Source organism: Dipodomys ordii, unplaced genomic scaffold (genome assembly GCF_000151885.1).
Source record: "Dipodomys ordii isolate 6190 unplaced genomic scaffold, Dord_2.0 Scaffold23, whole genome shotgun sequence".
NCBI classification, from domain to species: Eukaryota; Metazoa; Chordata; class Mammalia; order Rodentia; family Heteromyidae; genus Dipodomys; species Dipodomys ordii.
This window is the reverse complement of record NW_012267239.1, coordinates 3216605-3241640: the sequence shown is the minus strand read 5'-3', so window position 1 is coordinate 3241640 and position 25036 is coordinate 3216605. Positions and strand designations below refer to the sequence as shown.

General features: G+C 38.9%; 1 protein-coding gene across 4 annotated transcripts in view; it reads left to right on the top strand.

The window, feature by feature from the left end:
- Nucleotides 1-25036, top strand: part of Mtmr3 (myotubularin related protein 3) — a 65880-nt gene that overhangs the window by 19186 nt on the left and 21658 nt on the right. For all 4 annotated transcript variants that reach the window (XM_013014425.1, XM_013014427.1, XM_013014426.1 and 1 more), the window contains exons 5-8: nt 6169-6251; nt 9022-9188; nt 17119-17215; nt 19732-19845. In XM_013014425.1, the coding sequence (XP_012869879.1) occupies nt 6169-6251; nt 9022-9188; nt 17119-17215; nt 19732-19845 (461 nt within the window). The remainder of the gene's footprint in view (nt 1-6168; nt 6252-9021; nt 9189-17118; nt 17216-19731; nt 19846-25036) is intronic.

Genomic DNA, 25036 nt, shown 5'->3' with positions numbered 1-25036 from the left:
TCAGGCATGCAAGGCAAACACTCTACCACTGAGCCACCTTCCCAGCCCCTGTATTATAACTTTCTAAGGCTTATAACTGACAAGTCACTTTTTAAGTCCAAAGAAATGGATTTTTCACAAAAAATAATTGTGCAAAAGTTTTTTTTTTTGACATCACAGGGACATCAGACGTTTCCTATTGAGAGAATAACATTTATCCACTTCAATACATTACCATTACATTAACCTCACCACAGTGTAAGGTGCCTGAAACCTGAAGCTACACCAGGCAATTTCCTGCATCAGGTCCTGGATAGACATCAGAGAGTTGGTGGTAGTACCTCTTTGTCCCTTTTTACTTTGTCAGCACATAAGCATTTTAGCAAAATATGTATGATTGGAAGGCTCTTGTTAAAGATTATTGTATCTAAATCAAACCCATTTAAACCAGTAGGACCCAGATGTGCAATCTATGCTGTGGCCTACCCCACCTTACATTATTTAGCACATGACAAAATCACTTGCCATCAAGATTTTCTTTTTCCTCCATCAAATTTTAAATAGCCCCTTGATATCATATATTCTTTTTTAATTTCACAGAACATTGAGTAAAATCTATCTATAGCCTGGTAAAATCTATAACCATAAACAATATTAATCACACATTCACTGAACATCAAATTTTCAGTTATTAGAGTAAAAAAACCACTGAGTAGAGTTCATTTTGTAGTATTTGAAGTGTGAATTATTCCTAGTTTTTATTTTTCCAAACTATATTTAGATATATATATGTATACACACACACAGGTATATTTCTTTGAATGTTAGAGAAATTATGTGTCATGAGTGTTCGAGTGGGATTTAAAACATTTTTTTGTTGTGTAATTTAATAGACTGCTTCTCAATCTGCTCCTTCTGAAATCCCAGTAAGTAGCATGAGAAATCCTAGGTGGATGCTGCACTTGTTGTCTGATTGGAATAAATTGGTTTTGAATGTCAGATGTTTGTTCACTCGCAAATCAGCAAAATGTGTCTCTTCTGCATGAGTCCCTTCCCTCTTACCAAAGTTCTAGTTGGTGTGCTGTGAGAAGTTTGTGGGGAAAAGACTTTACATAAGCTGTGGAATAATAACCTTAATGACCTTCAAAAAATGTAGACTTTGAGTTTTAAGTAGAAGTAAGTCAGATAATCAGTGTTAGCATTTAAGAGGACATTAGAATTTGGGTCTCTAGGCTGATCTGCCAGTGTCTGTTAGGACAAAGGCCTCTAGTGCAGCTTCTGGGAATACCTTTCCTTACCATTTCTTTACATTCCCCTTTGTTTAACAACTCACTCTGCATGTTCTAGAGGAGGTTTTGTTAAGATCTAATGTTCTTTGGCCTAGCATTCCTGCATCAGGGGAGGCCTGAGAAACCAGTGCAAGAAGGATACTTTGTATTATATCTAAGGTGAACAACAGCAGTGTTGCCTTTTAATCTGTGACAATCTTCCTGCTCTGGTTTTGAAATAAAAATATTTAGTTCCTAAACTCTCATAGTTTATTACAGATGTGAACTTTAGACTCCACATGTCTTTTTTTTGGGGGGGGGATCCAGTCCTGGGGCCTGAACTCTGGGCCTGAGGGCTGTCCCTCAGCTCTTCAGCTCAAGGCTAGTGCTCTACCATTGGAGCCACAGTGCCACTTGCGGCTTTTTCTGCTTATGTGGTGCTGAGGAATCAAACCCAGGGCCTCATGCATGCAAGGCAAGCGCTCTACCACTGAGCCACCTTCCCAGGCCTAGACTCCACATTCTTAATTTTCACTCAGATATGCCATTTCCACCTTAGATATGTATATAAGATTAGTACTTCCCATCAAGGCATAGAGAGAGTGTTTGTTTTTAGAAAGGTGAAAATTATCCCATTTCTACATTTGGTTGTGCACACATGTATATACATACACAGAATGATTTGAGTGAGTAAATATAGTAGAATATGATGACAAACTGGATCTTTGATGCCTTTGCATGGCCATTAAAATAGCTACTCTTCTGCTATTTGAATTGATGCGCTTATGAGTTTTGGTGCTTATATGATAATGTTTCACCTTTTGAAGACTTGATTAACAGCACTGATTGTGTTTGATACATTGTTTGAGCATGAATTTGATGAAATTTATAGTAGGAAATTATGATAGAATTAACCTAGCAGGTAGAAAATAAAGAAGCAAACAGAAAATGAGTTGCTAAGAGACGCTGAGTCAGTGAGCTGTGGACGACTTAAAGTGATTTTAGATTTCCTACTATTCTGCTACAGATGAAATTGCCTCTAAGGAATTTTCAAATTAAATTTGTTTTTCCTCTCTTGAAGATCCCTGATGGAGAAGCCACTTATTTGTGAAAGAAAACCAAAAGAAAACTAAAGTATAGCTCACACAGAATAGAAGGAAATTGAGAAGAAAAGCAGACCATATATGGCTAAAGGAGTTCAGGCTAGACATGGTTTCCCGCCTAGTCTTGCTGCTCACTTGTAGTTTAGTGGCTATGTTTCTTGGGCTAGCAAGGAAATTGGCACTTGAATTGTTCTTTATAGAAATGGCAAGAGATTTTTTTCCCCCTACATGAGAGGAAACTTGAGAAAGCAAGAAAAATGGAATAGGTCTTAATGAGGTAGAGAAACATAGATAGAAACATACTAAGTAGAGAAACATAGAAAAAAAACATCCTAAGTTTTAGTTGGGTATAAGAGGAAAAGGTACATAGTCCTGCCTACCTTTTTTAGAAGAAAGAGAAGGCAATCTGTAGATAGAGAATTAAAGGGGACCACTGGGTAGAAAGAAGTAAAAGGAAATACTGTATTCTAATACAAATAATGGAAAATTTGTAAGACTCATATCTTCAATAAACTACCAAAAAAAGCCAGAAGTGGAGCTGTGTCTCAAGTGGTAGAGCACTGTCCTTGAGCAAAAGAAAACTAGGTATTTCTTTTGTATGTTCCTATTTTTGCTACATATTCAACTTGCCTTGTGACAATCTGCATGAGTACTAAAATCTACTGTTTTCTATATTTGTGACTTAAATAAAAAGTTGTTTTTGATGCTAGAATCTCCAATCAGATTGAAATGTAGGAGCCATTTTTTTTCCTCCTTAAGAATAAAAGTTAAAATATGTGGAAATTATATATTAGATTGTATATTACAGTTTAGGTAATGGATATTTTGCATGCTCTGGAATGTTTTGCTCTAGAAGCTCATTCAGGCACAAGTTCTTAGGCTCTGGTCCAGTAGCAGAGATGTAGGACTCACCTGATCTTTGAATTTGTGGCAAGGTCACAGAAGCTGATAATCTTTCATCTCACTGTCCAGCATTAGTGGTTTTCATCTTTTCTAGCTTCAAGGGAAGGATATTGAAATGTGGCATGCAGGTTACTGCTGGGAGAACAGCCCCTCACAATGAATTTGTAAGGCTTACTCCACTGAAGGCCCTTTTCAGGCCCTCGCATGAAACTTCCTAAATGGTAACCATCTGAAGTTCAGAAAGCAGAGTTCAATGTCATAGTGAAGGCTGGAGACTTCACACAAGGAAACTAGGAAGCAGGCAAAATCCTAATTGGAAAATTTTTTTTTTTGGTTGGTCGTGGGGCTTGAACTCTTGGCTTGGGCGTTGTCCCTGCGCTGTTCAGCTTAAGGTGAGCGCCACTTCCAGTTTTCTAGTGGTTTATTGGAGATAAGAGTCTCACAAACTTTCCTGCCCCGGCTGGCTTTGAACCACGAGCCTCAGATCTCACCCTCATTAGTAGCTAGGATTACAGGCATGAACCACTGGTGCCTGGCTTTGGCAAGATTTTTGAAACTGAGACTTCTTAATTGCCAATCTGGCAGTCACTAGTATATCGGGGGATGGGCAATGAGGCTATTACAGAGAATCCTATAATAAGACTAGCTTGAGGACAAATCAATGTCCTCTTCTAATCTCCTATCTTGATTTTCATATTACTCCTTTGTAATTTATCCCTGCTGATAGGACTTTTTGTTTTCCTTCTTAGATGGATAAGTTCTTGATTTTTTAGCTATATCAGCCATAGTTTCTCACAACACCTTAAGGCTAAGGACTTAAACAAAAGCAATGAGCCCCAAACTTTTTTCTCAGAATACAGGTAAGATTTCTTAGTCTTCCTCTTCTAGTCCTATTAAAATTGTGAGGGAGTTCTTTCTTTTTCTTTTTCTTTTTTTTTTTTGGTAGATTATAGATTTAGTAGCAAGAAGGCTTTGGCCTTGAGGTAAAAAAAACAAAAAAAAACAAAAAAAACAGCAACTCCCACCCGTTTATCTGAGTAATATTTTGCTTTCTTCTCTTCTTTAATCTGTGTCCCAGTTTCTGTTTCTTTGTTTCAGACTTCTAACATGGACTTCTATTTGATCCTGCATCCTTGTTCTGAGTTCTCTGCTGGCTCTGGCAGCTTTATTGGTGGGGAAGAGTTTACAGGAAGCCAGTTCTGAAACTGGCTCAGCTGACTTGAAGCCACACTGTGTAGGGAGCACTCTTGTTTCTCTGTCTGTTCTGCCTTGAAGGAGGAGACTGGCTCCCTTTTCTTATTGCTAAACAAGAATTATTGGAATGTTACTTGCAACTCCCAGAGCCACACTTTGGCTAGACTTGATAGAATGCAAGACACAAGTAAGCCATCCTTTTTCCAAGGAATGCGTATATCTGTTTATTTACTAGGCTGTTCTCTTGAAATTTTAGAAATTGCTTTTTAAAACCAAAGGTTGAGTCAGGATAATTTCAGGGGCTGGGGATGGATCCTCATGTCACCCTGAGGATACCCACCCTGTTCAGATGCTTTCCCTCCTATTTGACTTCCTTCTGTATCCCCTATCCACTACTGTAAGCATTCTGTGCTCAGTAGAATCTGTGGCTGATAAGATTGACAGGGAGGGAACCACTGTAGCTTGTTCAAACCCTAGTTAGCACACATGTCTTTTAATTCAAATTGGACTTCACCAGTATTAGGTTCTTTGAGCACTATCTGACACCTTCTCCTTTCCACTTGATACCCGCAGGTCTATTCTACTGAACAGAGAGCCTGACCAACAGCTATTGTCCTGTCATCTTCTCTCACTCTCACTTCCTTTTTCTTTCTTTCTGCCGGTCATGGGGCCTGCTCAGCTCTTCAACTCAAGGCTAGTGCTCTGCTACTTGAGCCACAGCACCACTTCTGGCTTTTTCTGCTTATGTGGTGCTGAGGAAACGAACCCAGGGCCTCATGCATGCAAGGCAAGCGCTGTACCACTGAGCCACCTTCCCAGCACCTATCCTGTCATCTTTTCTTTGTAAACTTCAGGCAGTTTAGACTTCTAGCAAGATCTTTTCTGAAAGGCTTATGCTAAGCCATAAAATTATTCTGTTATTTGAGGGAGCCAAGAAGTAGGGGTTGGAGGTGTGGCTCACTTGGTAGAGCACAGGCCAGTGAGCAAAAGCATCAGATACCAAGTTCAAGTCCTGGTCTTGGACAAAAAAAGAGTCAACAAGCAAGAGTCTTATTTTGCAGTCTGATCTTAGCTTTTTTCTGTAGGCAAGACAAGATTGATGTTCTAATACCTTTAAGTAGTAGCCACTATAAACACCCCCCCCCCTCCGCAATCCTGAGGCTTAAACTCTAGACCTGGGTGCTGTCCCTCGATTCCTTCTTTGCTGAAGGCTATCACTCTACCACTTGCGCCATAGTACCACATCCTACTTTTTCTGGGATTAGTTGGAGAGTCTCACAGACTTTTCCTGCCTGGGCTGGCTTTACACCAAAATCTTTAGATCTCAGTCTCCTGAGTAGCTGAGATTACAGGTCTCAGTCTCCTGAGTAGCTGGGATTACAGATGTGAGCCCCTAGTGCCCTGCTTAGAATCTTAAAGCAGTACTTTGAGAGATTAGCTTGTAAATTTGATGTTAAAGAGATAGCTTTCCCTGTTCTTCTAAAGGTGGTGCCTCTCCTTCATTCTCTTTGGCTATGACTGACTTGAGGCCATTGATTTAGGGAAAGGGAAGTCCTAATTACTCTTGAGGAAATCACTTGAATACTATGGACCCAGCTAAATTTGTAGTTCTCTTTACTTTGTTCCCCTGTATATCTTTCTCATCACTCTTGTTGGGCACACTGAAGAACTGCAAAGCCAATGCTGTTTTGACTAAGAGGACTTCATCTTTTTAATTACAGGTTCCATTACAGCTCATAGAAACTGTTGAATGCCGTGATATATTTCAGCTTCATTTGACTTGCAAAGACTGTAAAGTTATCAGGTATGTGGTGTGTTTGTGCAGCTTTTAATGTGATAAGCACATTAAGCTCAGTGGTGGCATGCTTGCCCAACATGCATAACATCCTGGATTCAGTCCCCAGCACTGCAAGAAAATAAAGAGTGGATATGTGGTTTGTTAACCTAGCAAAAGAGCTTTTGAGGGTCAATATTGTTAGGAATGTTACCTGAGTAATTGATACCTGAATTATTTTATGTTTATAGCATGTTTTTCACTACATTGATAGATGCTTTTTGATTCTTGTTTGGAAGTAATTTGTTACAAAAAGTGCAAAAATAAAAATAGTATATTATCCAAGCGCTGGTGGCTCCTGTCTGTAATCTTAGCTATTCAGGAGGCTAAGATCTGAAGATTGTGATTCAAAACCAGCCCAGGCAGGAAAATCCATGATACTCTAATCTCCAATTAACTACCTAAAAAGCTAGAAGTGGAGCTGTGGCTTGAGTGGCCAAGTGTACTTGAGCAGAAAAGCTTAGGGACAGTGCTTAGGCCTTGAGTTTAAGCCCCAGGACTGGCATGCATGTGTACGTGTGCGCACAAAATTGTGCACCAGTATACCATTTATCTAGATTCACCTGTTGTTAACTCTTTACTCCAATTTGCTTGTTGTGGTGTGGTGTGATGTGATGTGTGTGAGAGGCAGAGAGAAACGAGACAGATATGGAGATTCTTTTTTTTGAACAATTAGAGAAAGTTATATAACCATGGTTCTTTAACTCCAAAATAATATGCTTTCCTAAGATTAGGAGTATTTTCTTATATAACTGTGAGTTATTATCAACTTCACAATTTTACACTGATAATACTTTTATCCAGTCTACTATCCCTGTTTCATTTTCACTGATTAACTTAATGATGTCCTTTATACCATTCTCCTCCTATTCAGTTGCCGGGTCGAGTCTGGGTCAGGCAGTACATATAACTGACATGAGTCTGTGGCCTTCCTTATTCTAGAACATTTTCCACATCCATTTTTTTGTCTTTTATAACATTCACATTTTGAAGGATACAGTTTTTTAAAAGAATGTTAGTCAATTTATGTTTACCCAGTATTTCTTAATTGTAGTACTATGTATATTCCCTCATTGGTGAATTTTGATTATTTTGGTCGGATCTCTATAATCTTATTCTGGTCTGATTGCTATAATTTCTATACTTTCTTCCTTGCAACTAATAGTCTATGGGAAGCACTTTAAAAACTTGCAAATATCTGCTTTTCATAAAAATTTCTTTTTAATTTTGGCATCCACTAATGAAAATTTTTATCTGCTCTAATATTAACAGATGCAAAATAATACTTGGAAATATGTTTGTAAACTTAGTAGCTCTAGAAACTTAATTTTTCAAAATTTTAATCTCTGACTTATTTGGGGTACCAGTAAAATATGGTATATTGTCTTGTTCATGAGCCATCTTGAAACAGGGAATTTTTATGTTTAAGGGACTTTTAATGATTTTGGTGTATGTGTACGTGTGTGTGTGTGTGTGTGTGTACGTATGTGTGTACGTGTGTGTGTGTGTGTGTGTGTGTGTGTGTGTACTGGGGCTTAAATTCATGGCCTCACATTCTTGCTTCACTGTTTCATAGCTAGCACTCTACTACTAGAGCTATACCTCCAGTTCCAGCTTTTGCTAGTTAGGTGGAGATTAGAATCGCAAGGCTTTTTCTACTCAGGCTGCCTCCAAACAGTGATTTTCAGATCTCAGCCTCCTGAGCAGCTAGTATTATAGATGTGAGCCATCATTGACTGGTTACCTCTTTAGTTTTAAGATAAATATTTAAGTTTCTTTTTAGTCTACGAGATTTGAATTATTTTTGATACTGGCTACCATTGATGGTTTTAAAAATTAGCTTAAGTTTTTCTTATTGATTTCTTAGTTTTTAATACTGCATTCAAAAACTTTTAAGAACTCAAATCCTCAAAGAATCATTTTGTTCAAAGACTCAGTTTTCACTAATTATTTTATTTTATTTTATTTTTTGGGTCCGGTTGTGGGGCCTGAACTCTGGACCTGGGCGCTGTCCCTCAGTTCTTCAGCTCAAGGTTAGCGCTCTACCACTTGAGCCACAGCGCCACTTCCGGCTTTTTTCTTTTTGCTTATGTGGTGCTGAGGAATCGAACCCAGGGCCTCATGCATGCAAGGCAAGCGCTCTACCACTGAGCCACCTTCCCAGCCCAATCACTAATTATTTTAACCCCTTCAATTTATATATTGATAATAGAATTGTTTTGTTCTCTGCGTGGTTACTGATGAAAGTTTCAGTATACACTATTTTACTTTGGATCTGAAGAGATTGTTATCCTAATTGTTAAATAGACAAATTTTAATTATTTTGTCATGGGCTAAAAGTAGTATTGTAGTTTATTTTTTTTAGCTTGGCCTGTTATGTTATAAAGAAACCAAAGGGGTTTTTCTAAACGTATTTCTGAGAGGAACACCATAAAACCAAAGGAGAATGAAATCTCATTCATAAAAGAGAAAGCTGCTGTTTTACTTTAATAATTCCTATTACTCAGTCTTAAAGAGGATAGGTTTTCTACATTCTCAACTTTCTGACATTTTGCAGAACTGGCTAAAATTTGTTGGACTTGTTTTTATGATAAATAGTAGTAAACTTGTAAATGACCACTTCTGATGGCTTTATCTGTCATAGTTGTCACTTTATCATATATAGGCACTCATGAAGTGGTGGCCTTTCTAAAATTTGATAATAGCTGTCTCCTTTTATTTTTGTTTGGTTTTCGCAAAGGTGTCAGTTCTCAACTTTTGAGCAATGTCAAGATTGGCTTAAGAGACTGAACAATGCAATCCGACCACCAGCTAAAATAGAAGATCTCTTCTCTTTTGCCTACCATGCTTGGTGCATGGAGGTCTATGCCAGTGAAAAAGAGCAGCATGGAGACTTGTGCAGACCAGGTAAGCCTATCTAAAGTATGAAAACGGCCAAGGCCTTAGCAGGCTATTCTGGACAAAGCTTTAACATGAAGTGGGATGTCTTGGCATTGTGTATCTAATCAAAGTATGTTTTATGGAGCACCCAGCCTGTGCTCATTATTTTCCTAATCTTACTAGGATGTTTCCTTTCTTCCAGGGGAAGGTAAGAATACTAGACATGGCATTCATTCTATTGCTAAATACTATAGTAAGGTATGTAGGTATTGTCTAAGACTATTGGAAGAAAGTCATGAGTTTTGTGTATATGTTTGGGAAGTCTAAAGTGAGTTTTAAAAAGATTTTGAAGGTTAAACAAGGAGATCACTGATTAGAGAATGGGGAAAAGAACATGAGATAGCATGTGGTCATATGTACATAGCCTTTGACCTTCTCTGCTTGTCCTAGACGTGTACTAGTCATTACAAACAAACAAGGGAAACTATGGCACCTATGTTTCTTTGGGTCTGGCTTACTTCACTTAATGTAATTTGTTCCAAGTCTTTCTATTTCCTAATAAATGAGGCAAAATCATTCTTTCTGATGGAGGCATAGAATTCACACACACACACACACACACATACACACACACACACACACACACACACACACACATATATAATTTTCTTGACTCATTCATCTACTGAGGGGCATCTGGGTTGGTTCCATATCTTAGCTATGGTAAATAATGCTGCAATAAACATGGTTGTGATGGTTAAAAAAAAAAAAGAACATGAGATAGATACACACATGAGGACAGGGAATAGTGTAATACAGCATAACCTTTTACTCCCATAGAAATTCAAGTCATAGATTACCTTTTGTCTCTTTTTTAAACTCATAAGTAAGAAACAGATCCAGAGAGGCTGAATATCTTCCTTAAGGATGTATATAGAGATACTGAGTCTGGGCTAGAACCCAAGTTTTCTGACTCCTTTACACAGTTTTTGTCCCATTCAGTGTCTTTTTCTTTTTCAAATGGCTTTGACCAAGATCATGCTGTTCCTTTGCATGTGAGTTTTTTTTTAAATAAACTTTATGCTGCCATAAATAAACTATGCTGTTCCAGCATGGACTTTACAGTGTGTCAGACTTAGAAGCAAAAAGTCTTCTAAGTTGTAAACATTTTCAAGACTCTTACAGGATTTTTTAAAAAATTGAGTCATCATTCACAAAAAAATTAAAATTAAAATAAAAAAAAATTGAGTCTTCAGTTTTATAAGCTTGACTGGTCATTTCTTTGTTGTCTGACCCATCATTGGTGATAGTTTTTGGTTTAGATTCTTGTTCTATTTAATTAAGGTGCTTATACAAAAATTATATTATTTTAAAAGATGATTTCATATATACCTTCCCCTCCCTCCCCCCTTTTGTATATAATATATGCATTTGGTCTTCCTGATCTTGTCAGACAGGACAGCCTAGTATCTCTTTTAGGATCCAAAGAAAAGGAGGTCTGGAGATAAAACAGGTTGCCAAGTCCCACTGCTAGTCAATAACAAATGTAGGATTTAAAACTAGTCCTCAGTTTTTGAGAATCGTTTGAAATCTGTGAACAGGAAGCATGAAACAAAGATGTACCCCTCCTAAGGAAAGCCTCAGAATTCAAATTTACTCCCTCTGTCTAGGCATTGAGATGCACAGATCTTACATGTAATATTTGCTGAGTTGTGTCTTATTATCATTGCTTCTTATTAAAATTTTAGTCTCAACCATCTCCTAGAATAATGAATTGAGGTGTGCATCTTGCTGTATCATATTATGAAAGAATTGTGATTTGACGCTGCTGTCGTGGTACAAAATTGTGATCCCTGATACTTGGGAGGTACAGGAGATAAATAATAGTTTGAGGTTAGCCTTGGCAAGATTAGCAAGGTGTTATCTCAGAAGACAAGCCAGGCCTGGTGGTACACACCCGTAATCCCATCTACTTGGGAGCTGGGGGTTAGGAAGATTATTGTCCAAAGCCACTAGGCTAAAAGTTAATGGGACGCACCTTCCCCCCACCCCCTATCTCAACCAATAAGCCAGGCATGATACCTTAGGGTCTGTGATTCCAGCAAGGCAGGAGGCCATAGGTAAGAGAATTGCAGGCTAAGGATGGCCCCAGACAAAATATAAGACTTAAAATATAACAGAAGTTTAAAAAGGGCTAAAGGAACAAACAGCCTGTGATAAAGCACTTGCCTACTAAGCAAAAGGTCCTGGGTTATAAATAAATAAACAAAAACCCAAAGTCCCAACTTGTGGTTTAAGACCCCTAACTTGAAAAGATCTTCTCCAAGTTTTGGTTGCTAGCTTTTAGTCAACAGTGCTTGTTCTCTATCTTGTTTTGTCACACCTGCAGACTTTTATTCCCTTGATAATTTTAGTTGTTCCTTTTGGATTTGAGTCAACTCTTAGGGTATTAGAAAAAGAAGATCCTCTTTTTCTTTCTTTCTTTTTTTCTTTTTTTTTCCCCGCTTTTTTGGTTCTGGGACTTGAGCCCAGAACCTTGTACATGTTAAGCAAAGTAGTCTGTTCACAGAGCTACATCCTCAGCCAAGCCTTTCACTTCCTGATAATAATAGCTAGTAGTCTTCAGCCACCAAGATATCCACAATGTTCTTTGTCTTTTCATCTGCTTGTAATACACGAAGATACATGAAATTAAGAAATTGAAATTTAAATCTGTGCTCTAATAAAGTGAAAATAATACCAGACAAGCTATTAACACTTTACATGGTTTATTTTCCTTGTTCTTCAAAGGGGTTATTTGTGCTCTTCTTTCCAAAGTGATATGCATATCCTGAAATCTGTTAATGCTGCAGAGGTCAGTTTAGTAAACTTTTGAGACCTGTGTGATATGCTTATGAGAACTCTTTTGAAATCTTAGAAGTACAAGGTCATGCCATCGTAATTGGTAATGGAAATTCTCTAAGGCTATTCTATTTTTTCCCAAAATACACAGTCTACAACAAATGGAAACCTGCTACTGCTCATATGGAATCTTATTTTAGTGACTTGATTTGACCATGTATATATGTATGGCTTTTTTCTTTTATATATTTCCACTGTGGAATACAGAAGAAAAAGCTTGCTTTTGATTAAAAACAAATACTGTGGGTTTTTTTTTCTTTCTTTTTTTATCGGTCGTGTGGGGCTTGAACTCTTGGCTTGGGCACTATTCTTCAGCTCAAGGCGAGTGCTCTACTGCTTGAGCTACAGAGCCACTAACAGTTTTCTAGTGGTTTTTTGGAGATCAGAGTCTCACCGACTTTCCTGCTGGGGCTGGCTTTGAACCGTGATCCCCAGATCTCAGCCTCCTGAGTAGCACCTGGCTTTGTAGTGGTATTTTTTAAAACAAGTTAACCTGGTTCTTTTATCTCACTGTTGTTGAGTGTTGGTGACTTCAGCATTACTCAACCAAAATATGAACATACCAGACATCCATGTCTTTATAAGGTTGAAACAACATGTGAGGTATTTCCAGATGATGCACTTGTATACTCTGCCCAGTACATGAGATCACAGGCACAGGCTGAGACTTTCAGCAGTTCATAAAGCCTCTTACGGGTTCTCTGCCTAGCCTATCTAAGGGCTGGAAGAATCAGAGTTGGGAACTTGGAAAATTATATCATTGCCTTGGCATTCATATAAATTTTGATGTCTAGCTGTTGTGCCTGCCACAGTTAAGCCATCTATACTGTTGCCATAGCTCTAGATTTTAATCAGTATTGAAAGAAGTTCCCTTGTGAAACCTGCATACATCTTGGCTAAATTTTTGACTCTACATTTAGTCCCATGACAGACTCAAACAAGCTATAGACTCAACAGTTCCAAGCTTCTTTCATGTCTTTGACTTCATTGTAGCCAGCTTTTTGGTGGGTTCTGTGCTAGGGTTTCAGTCTAGAGTCTTGACAGATAGTGATCAGTTCAGCTACTAGCTCACTAGCATCATGTCTACCTCTCTGACATCTCTATGCTGTCCATTAAGTATTTCTTGTTTATCAATAAATAGCGTATGGCTCTGGTCTTAATATTGCTTGGTATACAGTGGTCTCTTTGTCTATTGGCTTGAATGCAGTTCAAACAGTGTGAGTCTAGTGGGTTTACTAAGACTTTGATACATAAAAAGAATTATTCTTTTTATTTTTTTTGCTGGTCGTGGGGCCTGAACTCTGGGCCTGGGCGCTGTCCCTCAGTTCTTCAGCTCAAGGTTAGCGCTCTACCACTTAAACCACAGCACCACTTCCGGCTTTTTCTGCTTATATGGTGCTGAGGAATTGAACCGAGGGCCTCATGCATGCAAGGCAAGTACTCTACCACTGAGCCACCTTCCCATCCCAAAAAGAATTATTCTTTCTAACATAGTTGAAAATCAGGAAGGGATACTAATTGCCTCTTCTGACTTTGGATAGGTCTGCTACTTTACCTGCTGAGTAAGTTACAGTCTCCAAAAAACAAAAACAAAGAATTTTGAAATTGCACTATAGCTCAAGTGGTAGGGTGCTAGCCTTGAGCTGAAGAGCTGAGGGACAGTGTCAAGGCCCAGGGTTCAAGCCTCACAACCAACCAAAAAAACAAAAGGAGTAAGAGGCAGTCTCTTTATAGCAGGCCTGTGTGCACCTGTGCCTTATGGACTTGAGTACTCACATTTATACAGAATCAGCCAGGGAACTGGCTTTGGGTGGTAAATTTCTTTCAGATTAAAGACTGATAAAGTGTACATTTCTTGAAAACCTTCAGAAAATGAAGTCTTGTCTATTGTTGGATTGTATATGATACAAAAACCACTAAATATTGAAAAGGAACAAATTCTCATTTGGGATAGAAGAAGCCAAGAAGAGAAATAAAAATATGAAACTAGACAAAAGACTCTTACAGCCTCAGTATTTAAAACAAGTTGGGTTGGGCTGGGAAGGTGGCTCAGTGGTAGAGCGCTTGCCTTGCATGAATGAGGCCCCGGGTTGGATTCCTCAGCACCACATATGCAGAAAAAGCCGGAAGTGGCGCTGTGGCTCAAGTGGTAGAGTGCTAGCCTTGAGCTGAAGAGCTGAGGGACAGCACCCAGGCCCAGAGTTCAGGCCCCACAACCGGCAAAAAAAAAAAACAAACAAGTTGGGTTATTGCAACATAATAACTAATTCAATCTGTGATTTTCAGATCTTGGCCTCCTAAATAGAAAAATTAATTTTTGTTGTAGGCTGTAGTGGCCATTTTCAAAATTTGTAAAATCACTGTTTTTATGGATATAAAAAATAATTAAAACTTATTCCTGTTCTCAAGAAACTTGAAACGACAGATTTTCTATGACTACTAATTAGTATGTGTTTCTCTGTATAGCTCAGAATTTTGTGTTCTGAATGGTGGTTCAAATCCTTTCTTTAGGTACTGAGTCTATAATAGTGAATATTACTGGTGGTGGTTGTTGTAGTACTTGTTATTTTGCCAGTGGTTATTTTTAATTCACAAGATTTCTTTAGTATCTGTGTATCTTAAAATAGATATAAAAACCACTAAAAATATAGTTTTTCTTTTTGTAGTAGGAGGGGGAAATAACTTTTTTTTTTTTTTTTTTTGTCGTTCGTGGGGCTTGAACTCTGGGCCTGGGCGCTGGCCCTCAGCTCTTCAGCTCAAAGCCAGCGCTCTACCACTTGAGCTACAGCGCCACTTCCGGTTTTCTGGTAGTTTATTGGAGATAGGAGTCTCACGGTCTCTCCTGCCCGGGCTGGCTTTGAACCATGATCCTCAGATCTCAGCCTCCTGAGTAGCTAGGATTACAGGCGTGAGCCACCAGCGCCCGGCTGGAAATAACATTTTTAATTAATTGAGTTGTCAATTTTATAGCTTTTAGATTTTGAGTGGAAAACTCCTGGTTTAGTATTCCCAATGGTATTTCTTGTATTTGTCGACAGATGGTACCCAAATTCAGATAAGTTGCCTTTTTTTTTTTTTCCTATTTGCAAACCTGCCACATTGCTTTTAAAACTTTTCAAATGGACATACTCAGCTATTACTTCTCCCTACATCTCTGAACCTCATCTTTTTATAGCATTCCTTCAGGAAGCATATAATACCTAGCTAAGCTCAAGAAAAACAGTTTAAATGGGAAGTAGTTTTACAGAATTGTCCTTCATTCAAGTAATTGCTGTTTCCTATTCTGTAACTCTTCTCCCAAGGAGAGAAAAGCTTTATACTATCAACAAAGCAGTTCGTTTTGTGCTTTTATTTGTTATTGTGGTTTCTTCCAGCCTTCACTAATATTTATTTACAACATGTAATGCCAATTTATATATATTAGAAGTCTGCTAATGCTTTTTTGTTTTTGTTTTTCTGGTTGTGGGGCTTGAATTGAGGCCTGCGCTCTTCAGGTCAAGGCAAGTGCTCTACCACTTGAGCCACAGTACCACTTCTGTTTTTCTGGTGGTTGATTGGAGATAAGAGTCTTATGGACTTTCCTGCCTGGGCTGGCTTTTGAACTGCAATCCTCAGATCTCAGCCTCCTGAGTAGCTAGGATTACAGGCGTGTGCCACTGCGCCTGGCAAATGTTTTTTATTTTAATAAAATTATTTCCCTAAGACTGTTTTCAAGAAAGAAAGCATTTCAGATTTATGATGTCTCTACCTTTAATATTGTCTTAAAGAAAAGGCAAATTTATTAGGACAAATGTAGATTATACTTATTTGGATGGGTGCTCTTATAGATGCTCAGTCCTTTCTTAGTAGTTGGATATTTCCTGGAATTCTTGAATACTGGCAGTTAGGATTGATTCCTTAACCACTTACTTACTGCAGCTAGGTAATCTAAAAGGCTTAGAAAACAAAAAGCTTTTCTTATCCTTTTTTGGTAATTTGACCTGAGCTGAGCTGATATGACCATTCCCCACTTTGTGTGAATTATCATTGTAGTTCACTGGAAAACATCAATGTGTGATTAGCTAGTATCTATTGAGATTGTGCTCCAATTGTTTTTTAACCATAAACTATTCTAAAATTCAGAAAACTCTTAAGTTCTAAATCTGACTGAAAAAAGGTTTTGATGCAGGATCATAGATCTACATAACTGTTCTTGATGATCTTTTTTTGGGGGGAATATATATATTATATATTTATATATAAAGTTAATTGTACAAAGGAGTTGCCATTCAACAAAGCAGTTTATGAATATAGTGCATCTTGCTCAGTGTCACCCCCTTTGAACATTCTTACCAATCTTACTCATCCCTCTTTTTTTTTTGTCAGTTGTGGGACTTGAACTCTGGGCTGGGCACTGTCCCTCAGCTCTTCAACTCAAGTCAAGCGCTCTACCACTTGCCACAGCACCACTTCTGGTTTTTCTAGTGGTTTATTGGAGATAAGAGTCTCACAGACTTTCCTGGCCAGGCTGGCTTTGAATTGTGATCCTCAGATCTCAGCCTCCTGAGTAGCTAGGATTACAGGCATGAGCTACCCTCTTAATCCACCCCTTCCATCACTCTTAATGATCTTTTCAATTTTTTTTATTATATATACTGTGGATCTGATTGTTGAGGTAGAAAAAGTAGCCAGAGTGACAAGATAGAACAATTGCCATAAAAGCCTCTCCTGTCTGTCTGTAAAATGAGCTCTGTGATGCTGCCCTCCTAGTCACTAGTGGAGATGAAATGAGATAGTATAATTCTTAATAAGTGTTATCGTCTCCTTATTGTCTTAACTTGCTTGGTTTTTAAAAACTGAAACTAAATATATATTATTATTTATACAATTCCTGCCTTTGAATTTTTAAAAATATAACAAAGTAACTATGGTTTCAGAAAATGGTATTCATTTCTTATTTTCTGCTGTCTGTTTTTCTCTGTCTCTCTGTCTCTGTCTCTCCCTCTGTCTCTCTCTCTCTCTTTCCCTGTCTCTCCCTCTCTCTCTCATTCTCTTTCTCTCTTTCTCTGGCCCCTAGGGGAGCATGTAACGTCAAGGTTTAAGAACGAAGTGGAGCGGATGGGTTTTGATATGAACAACGCCTGGAGGATTTCCAATATTAATGAGAAGTACAAGTGAGTTGTGTGGGTCCCTACAGACTGTATTTCACAGCCAGAATAGAAAGCTCAATTCTCAGGTGGCAGAAATTTGAACCTAATACTTCTCCTTTAAAATAGTTTTATTTATTAAGTCTAAATGCATGATCTTAGCATACTTCTTTAACCTTCTGTTCCCTTTGCTGAAGTAGAAAGTGATCCTTAGTTAACAAGATCCTGAAAGTGTTTTTCTGTCCCCTTCAGGCCTCTGTTCTTCTTGGCATATACAAGCATGTCTAGATAATGTGCTTACCTCTCTGTAGGCAGGCAGTTTCCACTGTTCTCATTACTGCTTGCCGTCACCTTAGAGATAAGGAACCATGATCTCATAGGAGCTGGTCTTTGCCATTTTACTCCAGACTCTATGAAATAGACATTAAGTATTACTCTGTATTAATATACATTAATGTATTAATATATTAAGTATATTATTCTTTAATATGTTGATCTTAAACTAACTTCACAGCTATGACCATTAAGCCATTTATATGTTAACACTATTATTATTAAATATGTACCTGTTAACGTGTTTCCTTAAAACATATAGATACTATGGTGGAGTGGGGGAGGAAGATAACTATATTTTTGGTAATGCAAGTTTCTATAAAACATCCTTTTCCTTTTAAAGTTTGTAGCACTAATCTTTCAGACCCCTGAGTTGCTTCAAATTACCATAGCCAATTTTCCTGGCCTGTTTGTGTCTACCCATCATTTTTTTCTGTTGGGAAATTATTAACTACTGTATACACTCTAACATGGGCCTTAGCCAAGGAGTTAAGAACCTGGGATTGTTTTAATCTCAGAACGGTAGTGTTCTGTGAGACATGATAGGGAAAGGTGGAGGAGCATAGAGAAGAGACAGGACTTAGAGAGTCTGAGGCTGCCACAAGCTCTGCTGGCCGCAGCTCACCTTCCCTGCACTGGCACCTGCTTATCAATAGTGATAAGCTAAGGAAGCACCTAGTGCTTGTTGAAGGGCTGTGTAGCGTAGTACCTATAGGATAATGATTGTAATGTTCAGAAAATTTGATAGTCAAAAAAGTGAAGCTAAACCTTTTTTTTTTTTTTTTGCCAGTCGTTGGGCCTGAACCTCTGGGCCTGGGCGCTGTCCCTCAGCTCTTGAGCTCAAGGCTAGCGCTGTACCACTTGAGCCACAGCGCCACTTCCGGCTTTTTCTGCTTATGTAGTGCTGAGGAATCGAACCCAGGGCTTCATGCATGCAAGGCAAGCACTCTGCCACTAAGCTACCTTCCTAGCCCAAAGCTAAACTTTTGTTTTTAATATATTTATTGTTCAAATAGTTGTACAAAAGGGCTCCAGTTTAACATGTTCATGTATGTGTCCAGTGTAACTTAGAGCCCTCACTCACCAAACTTTTTTTTTTCAATTCCTAATGTGGCTTTTAAAAATTCTTGTCTTTGAATCTACATTTTACTTAAAATCAGTCTTCAAGACTTTGAAACATTCTTGGTACTATAAAGGAAAAGAGGGAATCATATCTGTTCTTGAGCATAAAAAAAAGGAGTAAAATTCTTGGTCAGTGAATACTGTGTTTCAGGTTATTTTTAGGATTTAGTGGCCATTTGTTACCAAGTTTGTAAAGCTACTTATAGTCACTGTAATCTGGTAGCTTTTAAACTCCTGTTATATCAGCTTCTGGAAATGAGAACCTAAGAGATAGTTAATGTAAAATGATCAAACCTCACTTCCTAAACCATTGTATGGAGTTTTACTTCTAATAATTCATAGGAATGGATAGAAAGGGGGAGGTATGGAGATGATAGTTGGCATGTTCCAGTGTTTGAATTGAAGGTCTTATTTCTCTTCATATTAAGAAAGAAGCTTAGTTTTCCCATAGAGAGGCATTATCCTATAAATAAAAACCTATCAGAAGTGTTAGTTCCCAGGCCCCTAACTTGACTGGCGTGCAGCTAGCTAGCATCTTCCTTTATGAAAATAGAGCTTTTTCCTCAGAGTATAGTTTGTTGTGGAGTATGTTCTATGGAAATTGGGACCAATAGCATGTTTACATTCCTCACTTTGCTTGATGGGACTGTCAGTTTTTATGCACATAGGCTAGCATATGCTACACTCCTGGCTGTACCAGTTACCTGTAATTAGGACAGTCTGGTTAAAATAAAAGAATCTTAGTTAATCCTAAGAAGTCTCTGGAAACCTGAAATAGTTGTTAGAAATGACCTATATGTGTGTTACAACAGTTAGTATAGAAAGTAAAGACAGTGTCCCTCAACTCTTTTTTACACTGTTATATTTCCAGATATCAAAAGGTAGCATCAAGTGGAATAACCCACAGTAATATCACCAATGTGTATAGTATAAGCAAACACTTAGAACAGCCCTTTCTGTTTAGAAGACCAAAAGTTAACTGGCCTAACTGGCTTTGTGATAGCATAATTTGTATTCCCATGTTGACTTACCCCAGATCATCTCTCATCTGTCTCTCCACTGCCCACACCCTCTTTCTCATCCATTAGATTATGTGGTAGCTATCCACAAGAGCTCATTGTGCCTGCCTGGATCACTGACAAAGAACTAGAAAGTGTAGCAAGCTTCAGGTCCTGGAAGCGCATCCCTGCAGTCGTCTATAGGTAAGTAAGCCAGACCAGCACTAGCTTGGGCTAGCACTATTGCCCAGTGCATGTGGTGTGTGGTCTTCTGCCTTTACCGCTGCTAACCTGGGACAGGGGTGGAAGAGTTTCAGAGAACTTTCTGGACAGGTCTGTGCTTCCTTATTGCTGAAGCTGCTCCTCTAGTAACATATTGGCAGCCTAGAACTCTAGCTAACAGTTTGGGTGACACTGGTGAGAACATTTTAATAGAAAAGTAGTTAGGTTTACAGTTTGAAAATCATGTGTGTTTGCTACATTTAGCTTCAGATGTAAGTGGGGCTTTAGGATTGAGAGAGATGAGTCCTAGAAAGTAAGACTTGGGAAAATAGAGTGGAATCAACAGTGACACTTCCTTTGATGTCTGAAAGACTTGTTTTGAGAGGAAACATTTAGAGAAGAAGGCTGGGACAGGGTAGATTTCAGAAATGTAAAGCATAAAGATCCAAGAGTTGCAAGTTATAGAAAGGGAGGTTGGTGGAAAGGTGAAGGAATAACAAGTTTTTTAAGAGTAAATCCAAACCTGTGTTCAAATCTTTGGTGACACTGCTTTCTGTAGTACCTAGAGTAAGTTCCGTAATTGACTCCACTTTATTCTCTTGAGTAGTGACACTGGGCTTATTTAAGTGATTGGTGTAGATTATATTCCTTGAGCACTGCATTTACAAATCAGTGACTCAGTTTTTAGAGAAGCATGTTAGATTTTTTTTTTTTGGTCAGTCTTGGGGCCTGAACTCTGGGCCTGGGCACTATCTGTCATTCAGCTCTTCAGCTCAAGGCTAGCGCCCTACCACTTGAGCCACAGTGCCACTTCCAGCTTTTTCTGCTTATGTGGTGTTGAGGAATTGAACCCAGGGCCTTATTTATGCGAGGCAAGCACTCTACCACTGGACCAACTTCCCAGCCCTACATGTTAGATTTTTAAGAAGTCATTGCTGTTACTTCCTTAGGTTACAATTCATTTTCTAGTTTGCAGACTTTTTGGACTCTGAGGCCAAACCAATGGCTTAGTTAGAAACTCTTGAGTGCAAGAGGCATTCCAGTGAAATTACTGAGATTGTCAGAAGGGATTTCTCCTGGAATTCCCTGTGAGGTAACCAGATTATTCATTTAGTCCACTGAAGGCAAATTCTGCTTCCCACCCCTGAACCATAGAGTGAAAAATATTTTCTCTGGCCCAGTGGGAACCATTAGGTTTATTCTCTTAGTTTTCATCACTTTTGTGATGAAACCCCTAAAAAGGTAGACCATCAAATTTACCTAGCACTCAAGTAATGAGAAATTAGATAGTAGTGAAAGCTGAAGGGATTTGAGTCTTTATCAGTGAGCAGCCCCACTGGAATGGGCAAAGCATCCAGCTGGTGCCTGGCCAACAGCTGTGTTAGATCAATAGCCTACAGTCTGTGGGCCTCACTGACTTTGAGTCTTTATCAGTGAGCAGCCCCACTGGAATGGGCAAAGCATCCAGCTGGTGCCTGGCCAACAGCTGTGTTAGATCAATAGCCTACAGTCTGTGGGCCTCACTGACTTTGAGCATAAGGGTGAAGTAGTCTCATTTTCAAATGAGAGCCTTTTGGAATTCTCCCCTTTGGCAGAGAAGCCTAGGAGTCTTGGTTAGAGAAAAACAAATCTTCTAGAATGGAATAAGGATTAGAACTTTTTTCTTTCCTAAAATGTATTCTAGAGGGCACAATCCCTACGGTTTTTTCCCTTTTCTAGAGACTCTGGAGTATATACATAAAGGAAAAATTTCCATTTTTTTTTCAGAGAAAATCTCTCAAAGGATTGCAGTTGAAACCAGGGTCAGTGGCTGAGATCTCAGGAGGCTGAGATCAAGAGTTGCCAGTTGCAGGGCCAGACCAGGAAATAAAGTTTGGGAAATCCCACCCCTACAGGAAAAAATGGGAATTATGATGCTTACTAGTCATCCCAGCTATGGTGGGAAGTATCACTAGGAGGACCATAGTCCAGGCTAGCCCAGGCCAAAGGCCAGACCCTGTCTTTAAAATAGTCAAAGCAGAACCCAGCACTGGCAGCTCACCCTATAGTCCAAATACTCAAAAGGCTGAGATCTGAGGATTGTCATTTGAAGTCAGCCCAAACAGGGAAGTCCATGGAAACTCTTATCTCCAATTAAACATCAAAGAAGTTGGAAGTAGAGCTATGGTTCAAGAGGTAGAGTGCTAGCCTTGAGGATAAAACAGCAAGTGCAAACTTGAAACTCCAGTAACACCATCTAAGAAAAATAAAAGAATCCACTATATATTATATACATATTCTTTATATGTATTTGTGTGCAAATATCACACACACATGCACACACGCACAAGGTCTTGGTGTTGTCTGTGTAAAAGCAGACAGTCTTCCTGAAGCTGGCCTATCTTAGAACATGTGTTTGTTATCTCTGAGCTCCAAACTGGCTGGCTATGTTTGGGAGCTTTGTGAGAGGTGCATTGAAGAATGTTCTCTCTGCTTTCCTAGCCTAGGTGGCAGGATGTCTCTGAACCCAACATAACATTTGCTGAATTTAGTTGTCTGTAGACTACACCAGTGACTTCCTAGGTTGCTAGCTGCAGTTATGTGACAGCTCCATGCCAAACTGGCACCTGATAAGGACCTTGTCCTTCTGTGACAAAAGAACTCTTAATTGGATTTATAGCTGAAGACAGAGATTGCTCTAACAGCAAGGTGGTGCAAAAGGCACCATCTGTAGTGCAGTTCACAGCTCTTGGTGCGCAAGGTGATCATTATAAATTCCTACTCACACAGGGAGTTTGCCTGATTCTTAAATTAGAAATAGTTAAAATGGTATGTGTTTTTGTGTAAATTGAAGCAGTGTTTTAATAAGCAGGGCACATCCATTGGACGTTGTTTGTACTTTTGTACATCAGACATATTTGATTCTTTTCCTGGTTCTGTTTAAGTGATAAAAGTGCTTTTTTAGTGTTCTTTTAAACTGTAGTTTTTGAGTTATCTTTTGTGCAGTCTAAAGCATTTTAGAAGACTACAGAAACAGGGGCTGGGAAGGTGGCTTAGTGGTAGAGCACTTGCCTTGCATGCTCAAGGCCCTGGGTTCGATTCTTCAGCACCACATAAGAAAAAAGAAAAAAGCCAGAAGTGGCGCTGTGGCTCAAGTGGTAGAGCACTAGCCTTGAGCTGAAGAGGTGAGGGACCAGAGTTCAGGCCCCACAACCGGACCCCCCCCCAAGAAAAAAGAAAAAAGCCGGAAGTGGCGCTGTGGCTCAAGTGGTAGAGCGCTAGCCTTGAGCTGAAGAGCTGAGGGACAGTGCCCAGGCCTAGAGTTCAGGCCCCACTACCAGACCCAAAAAAAAAAAAGAAAGAAAAGTTCCTGTGAGACTCTTATCTCCAATTAACCACTCAAAAAACAGAAGTGATGCTGTGGCTCAAGTGGTAGAAGGGACAGCACCTACAACTGATAGTTCAAGCCCCACAACCAACAACAATAGCAAAAAGCCAGATGGATAAATTAATGGGATCTAACTTAAATAAATAAACAACAATTTAAAAAAAAAAAAGACTACAGAAACATAACTTTCTTGCAGTAAGTAACCCACTCGAAATCTAGTTTTGTAAATCCATCCCATGACCCCTCAACAACCAAAGATCAAGGCTGAAGAGTGCCACCTAATGTTCTTCTTGGGCAGTGCTGGAAGACTTGAGAGCAAGAATGTGCTCAAAAAAGCCATGCTAGCCTCTTCCCCAAGAGGCTTGTAACCATTCAGCTCAGGAATTACCTAGTGCCTGTTTGTAAGTAGACATGACAAGGTGTGGTTTTATTTCCTATTTGGTTTCATTCAGCACATGATCCAAATGTTGGCAGTACAGTAGTACTTCCAGCTTCTTGACTCACAGTGAGAAGGGCTTCAAAAATTACAAAGTAGGGGCTGAGAAGGTGGCTCAGTGGTAGAGCGCTTGCCCTGCATGTTTGAGGCCCTGGGTTTGATTCCTCAGCACCACATAAGTAGAAGAAAGCCGGAAGTGGCACTCTGGCTCAAGTGGTAGCGTCCTAGCCTTGAGCTGAAGAGCTGAGGGACAGTGCCTAGGCCCAGCATTCAGGCCCATGACCAACCAAAAAAAAAAAAAAATTACTAAGGAGACGGTGGTGGTTCCATAGAATTTGGTTATTGCCATATCTAATTCATTTGCCAGTGAACCTTAGGTTTAAAAACAAAAATCTTTCTCACATTGTTCCCTGAGGAAGGCAAATAGATTCACTCTTACATTTTATTTAAATCCATCTATGTCATGTGTGTGTTTGCATATTGATGGGATTTTGTTTTGTTTTGTTTTTGTTGCCAGTCATGGGGCTTGAACTCTGGGCCTGGGCACTGTCCCTGAGCTCTTCAGCTCAAGGCTTCCACTTGAGCGCCACAGCACCACTTCTAGTTTTCTGGTGGTTTATTGGAGATAAGAGTTTCATGGACTTTTCAAAGCATGGGCTGGCTTTTGAACTGGGATCATCAGATCTCAGCTTCCTAGTAGCTAGGATTATAGGTGTAAGCCACTGGCGCCTGGCTATATATTCATGTTTTAAAACAATTTTAAAGTAAAACCTGGATATCTTTCTTTGCAATTCACAGTTGAATAGAGGGACATTTGAATTTCCCATCAGCCTTTCTTTCTGATCACTTATTTTTATAGTTATTTGATAACCTAAAAATAGCTTTATTGATGTTTATCACGTATAGTTCACCCCTTAAGTTTATATTTAGTGTATTTGGAGCTGTACAATTTTAGTACATTTTCATTACTCAGATCAGAAACCTCATATCCATTAGCAGTTATTGCTCATTCTTTCCCTAACCCCACATTACAATAATCTCAAGTAACCTCAAGTAATCAGTAGTCCCAAGCAGTTAGTAATCTGTCACTATAGATAGGTGGAGACTTCATATAATGGAATTGTACAGAATATAGCCTTTTGTGGCTGGCTTATTTCACCTAGTGTAACATAGTCAGGATCATCAATGTTATAGCAAGTATTAGAACTTTACTCTTTCCTTCTGCTAAATAATAGGATTTTTCTAATTTTTTGATTGCTACAATTATCTAATTAGCAAACACTTGCGGGCTTTAATAGCTTCTGAAAGTCTTCTGTAATGCTGTATGAATTTTTTGAAAAAGCATCTATCAGAATATGAATCACTTGAGT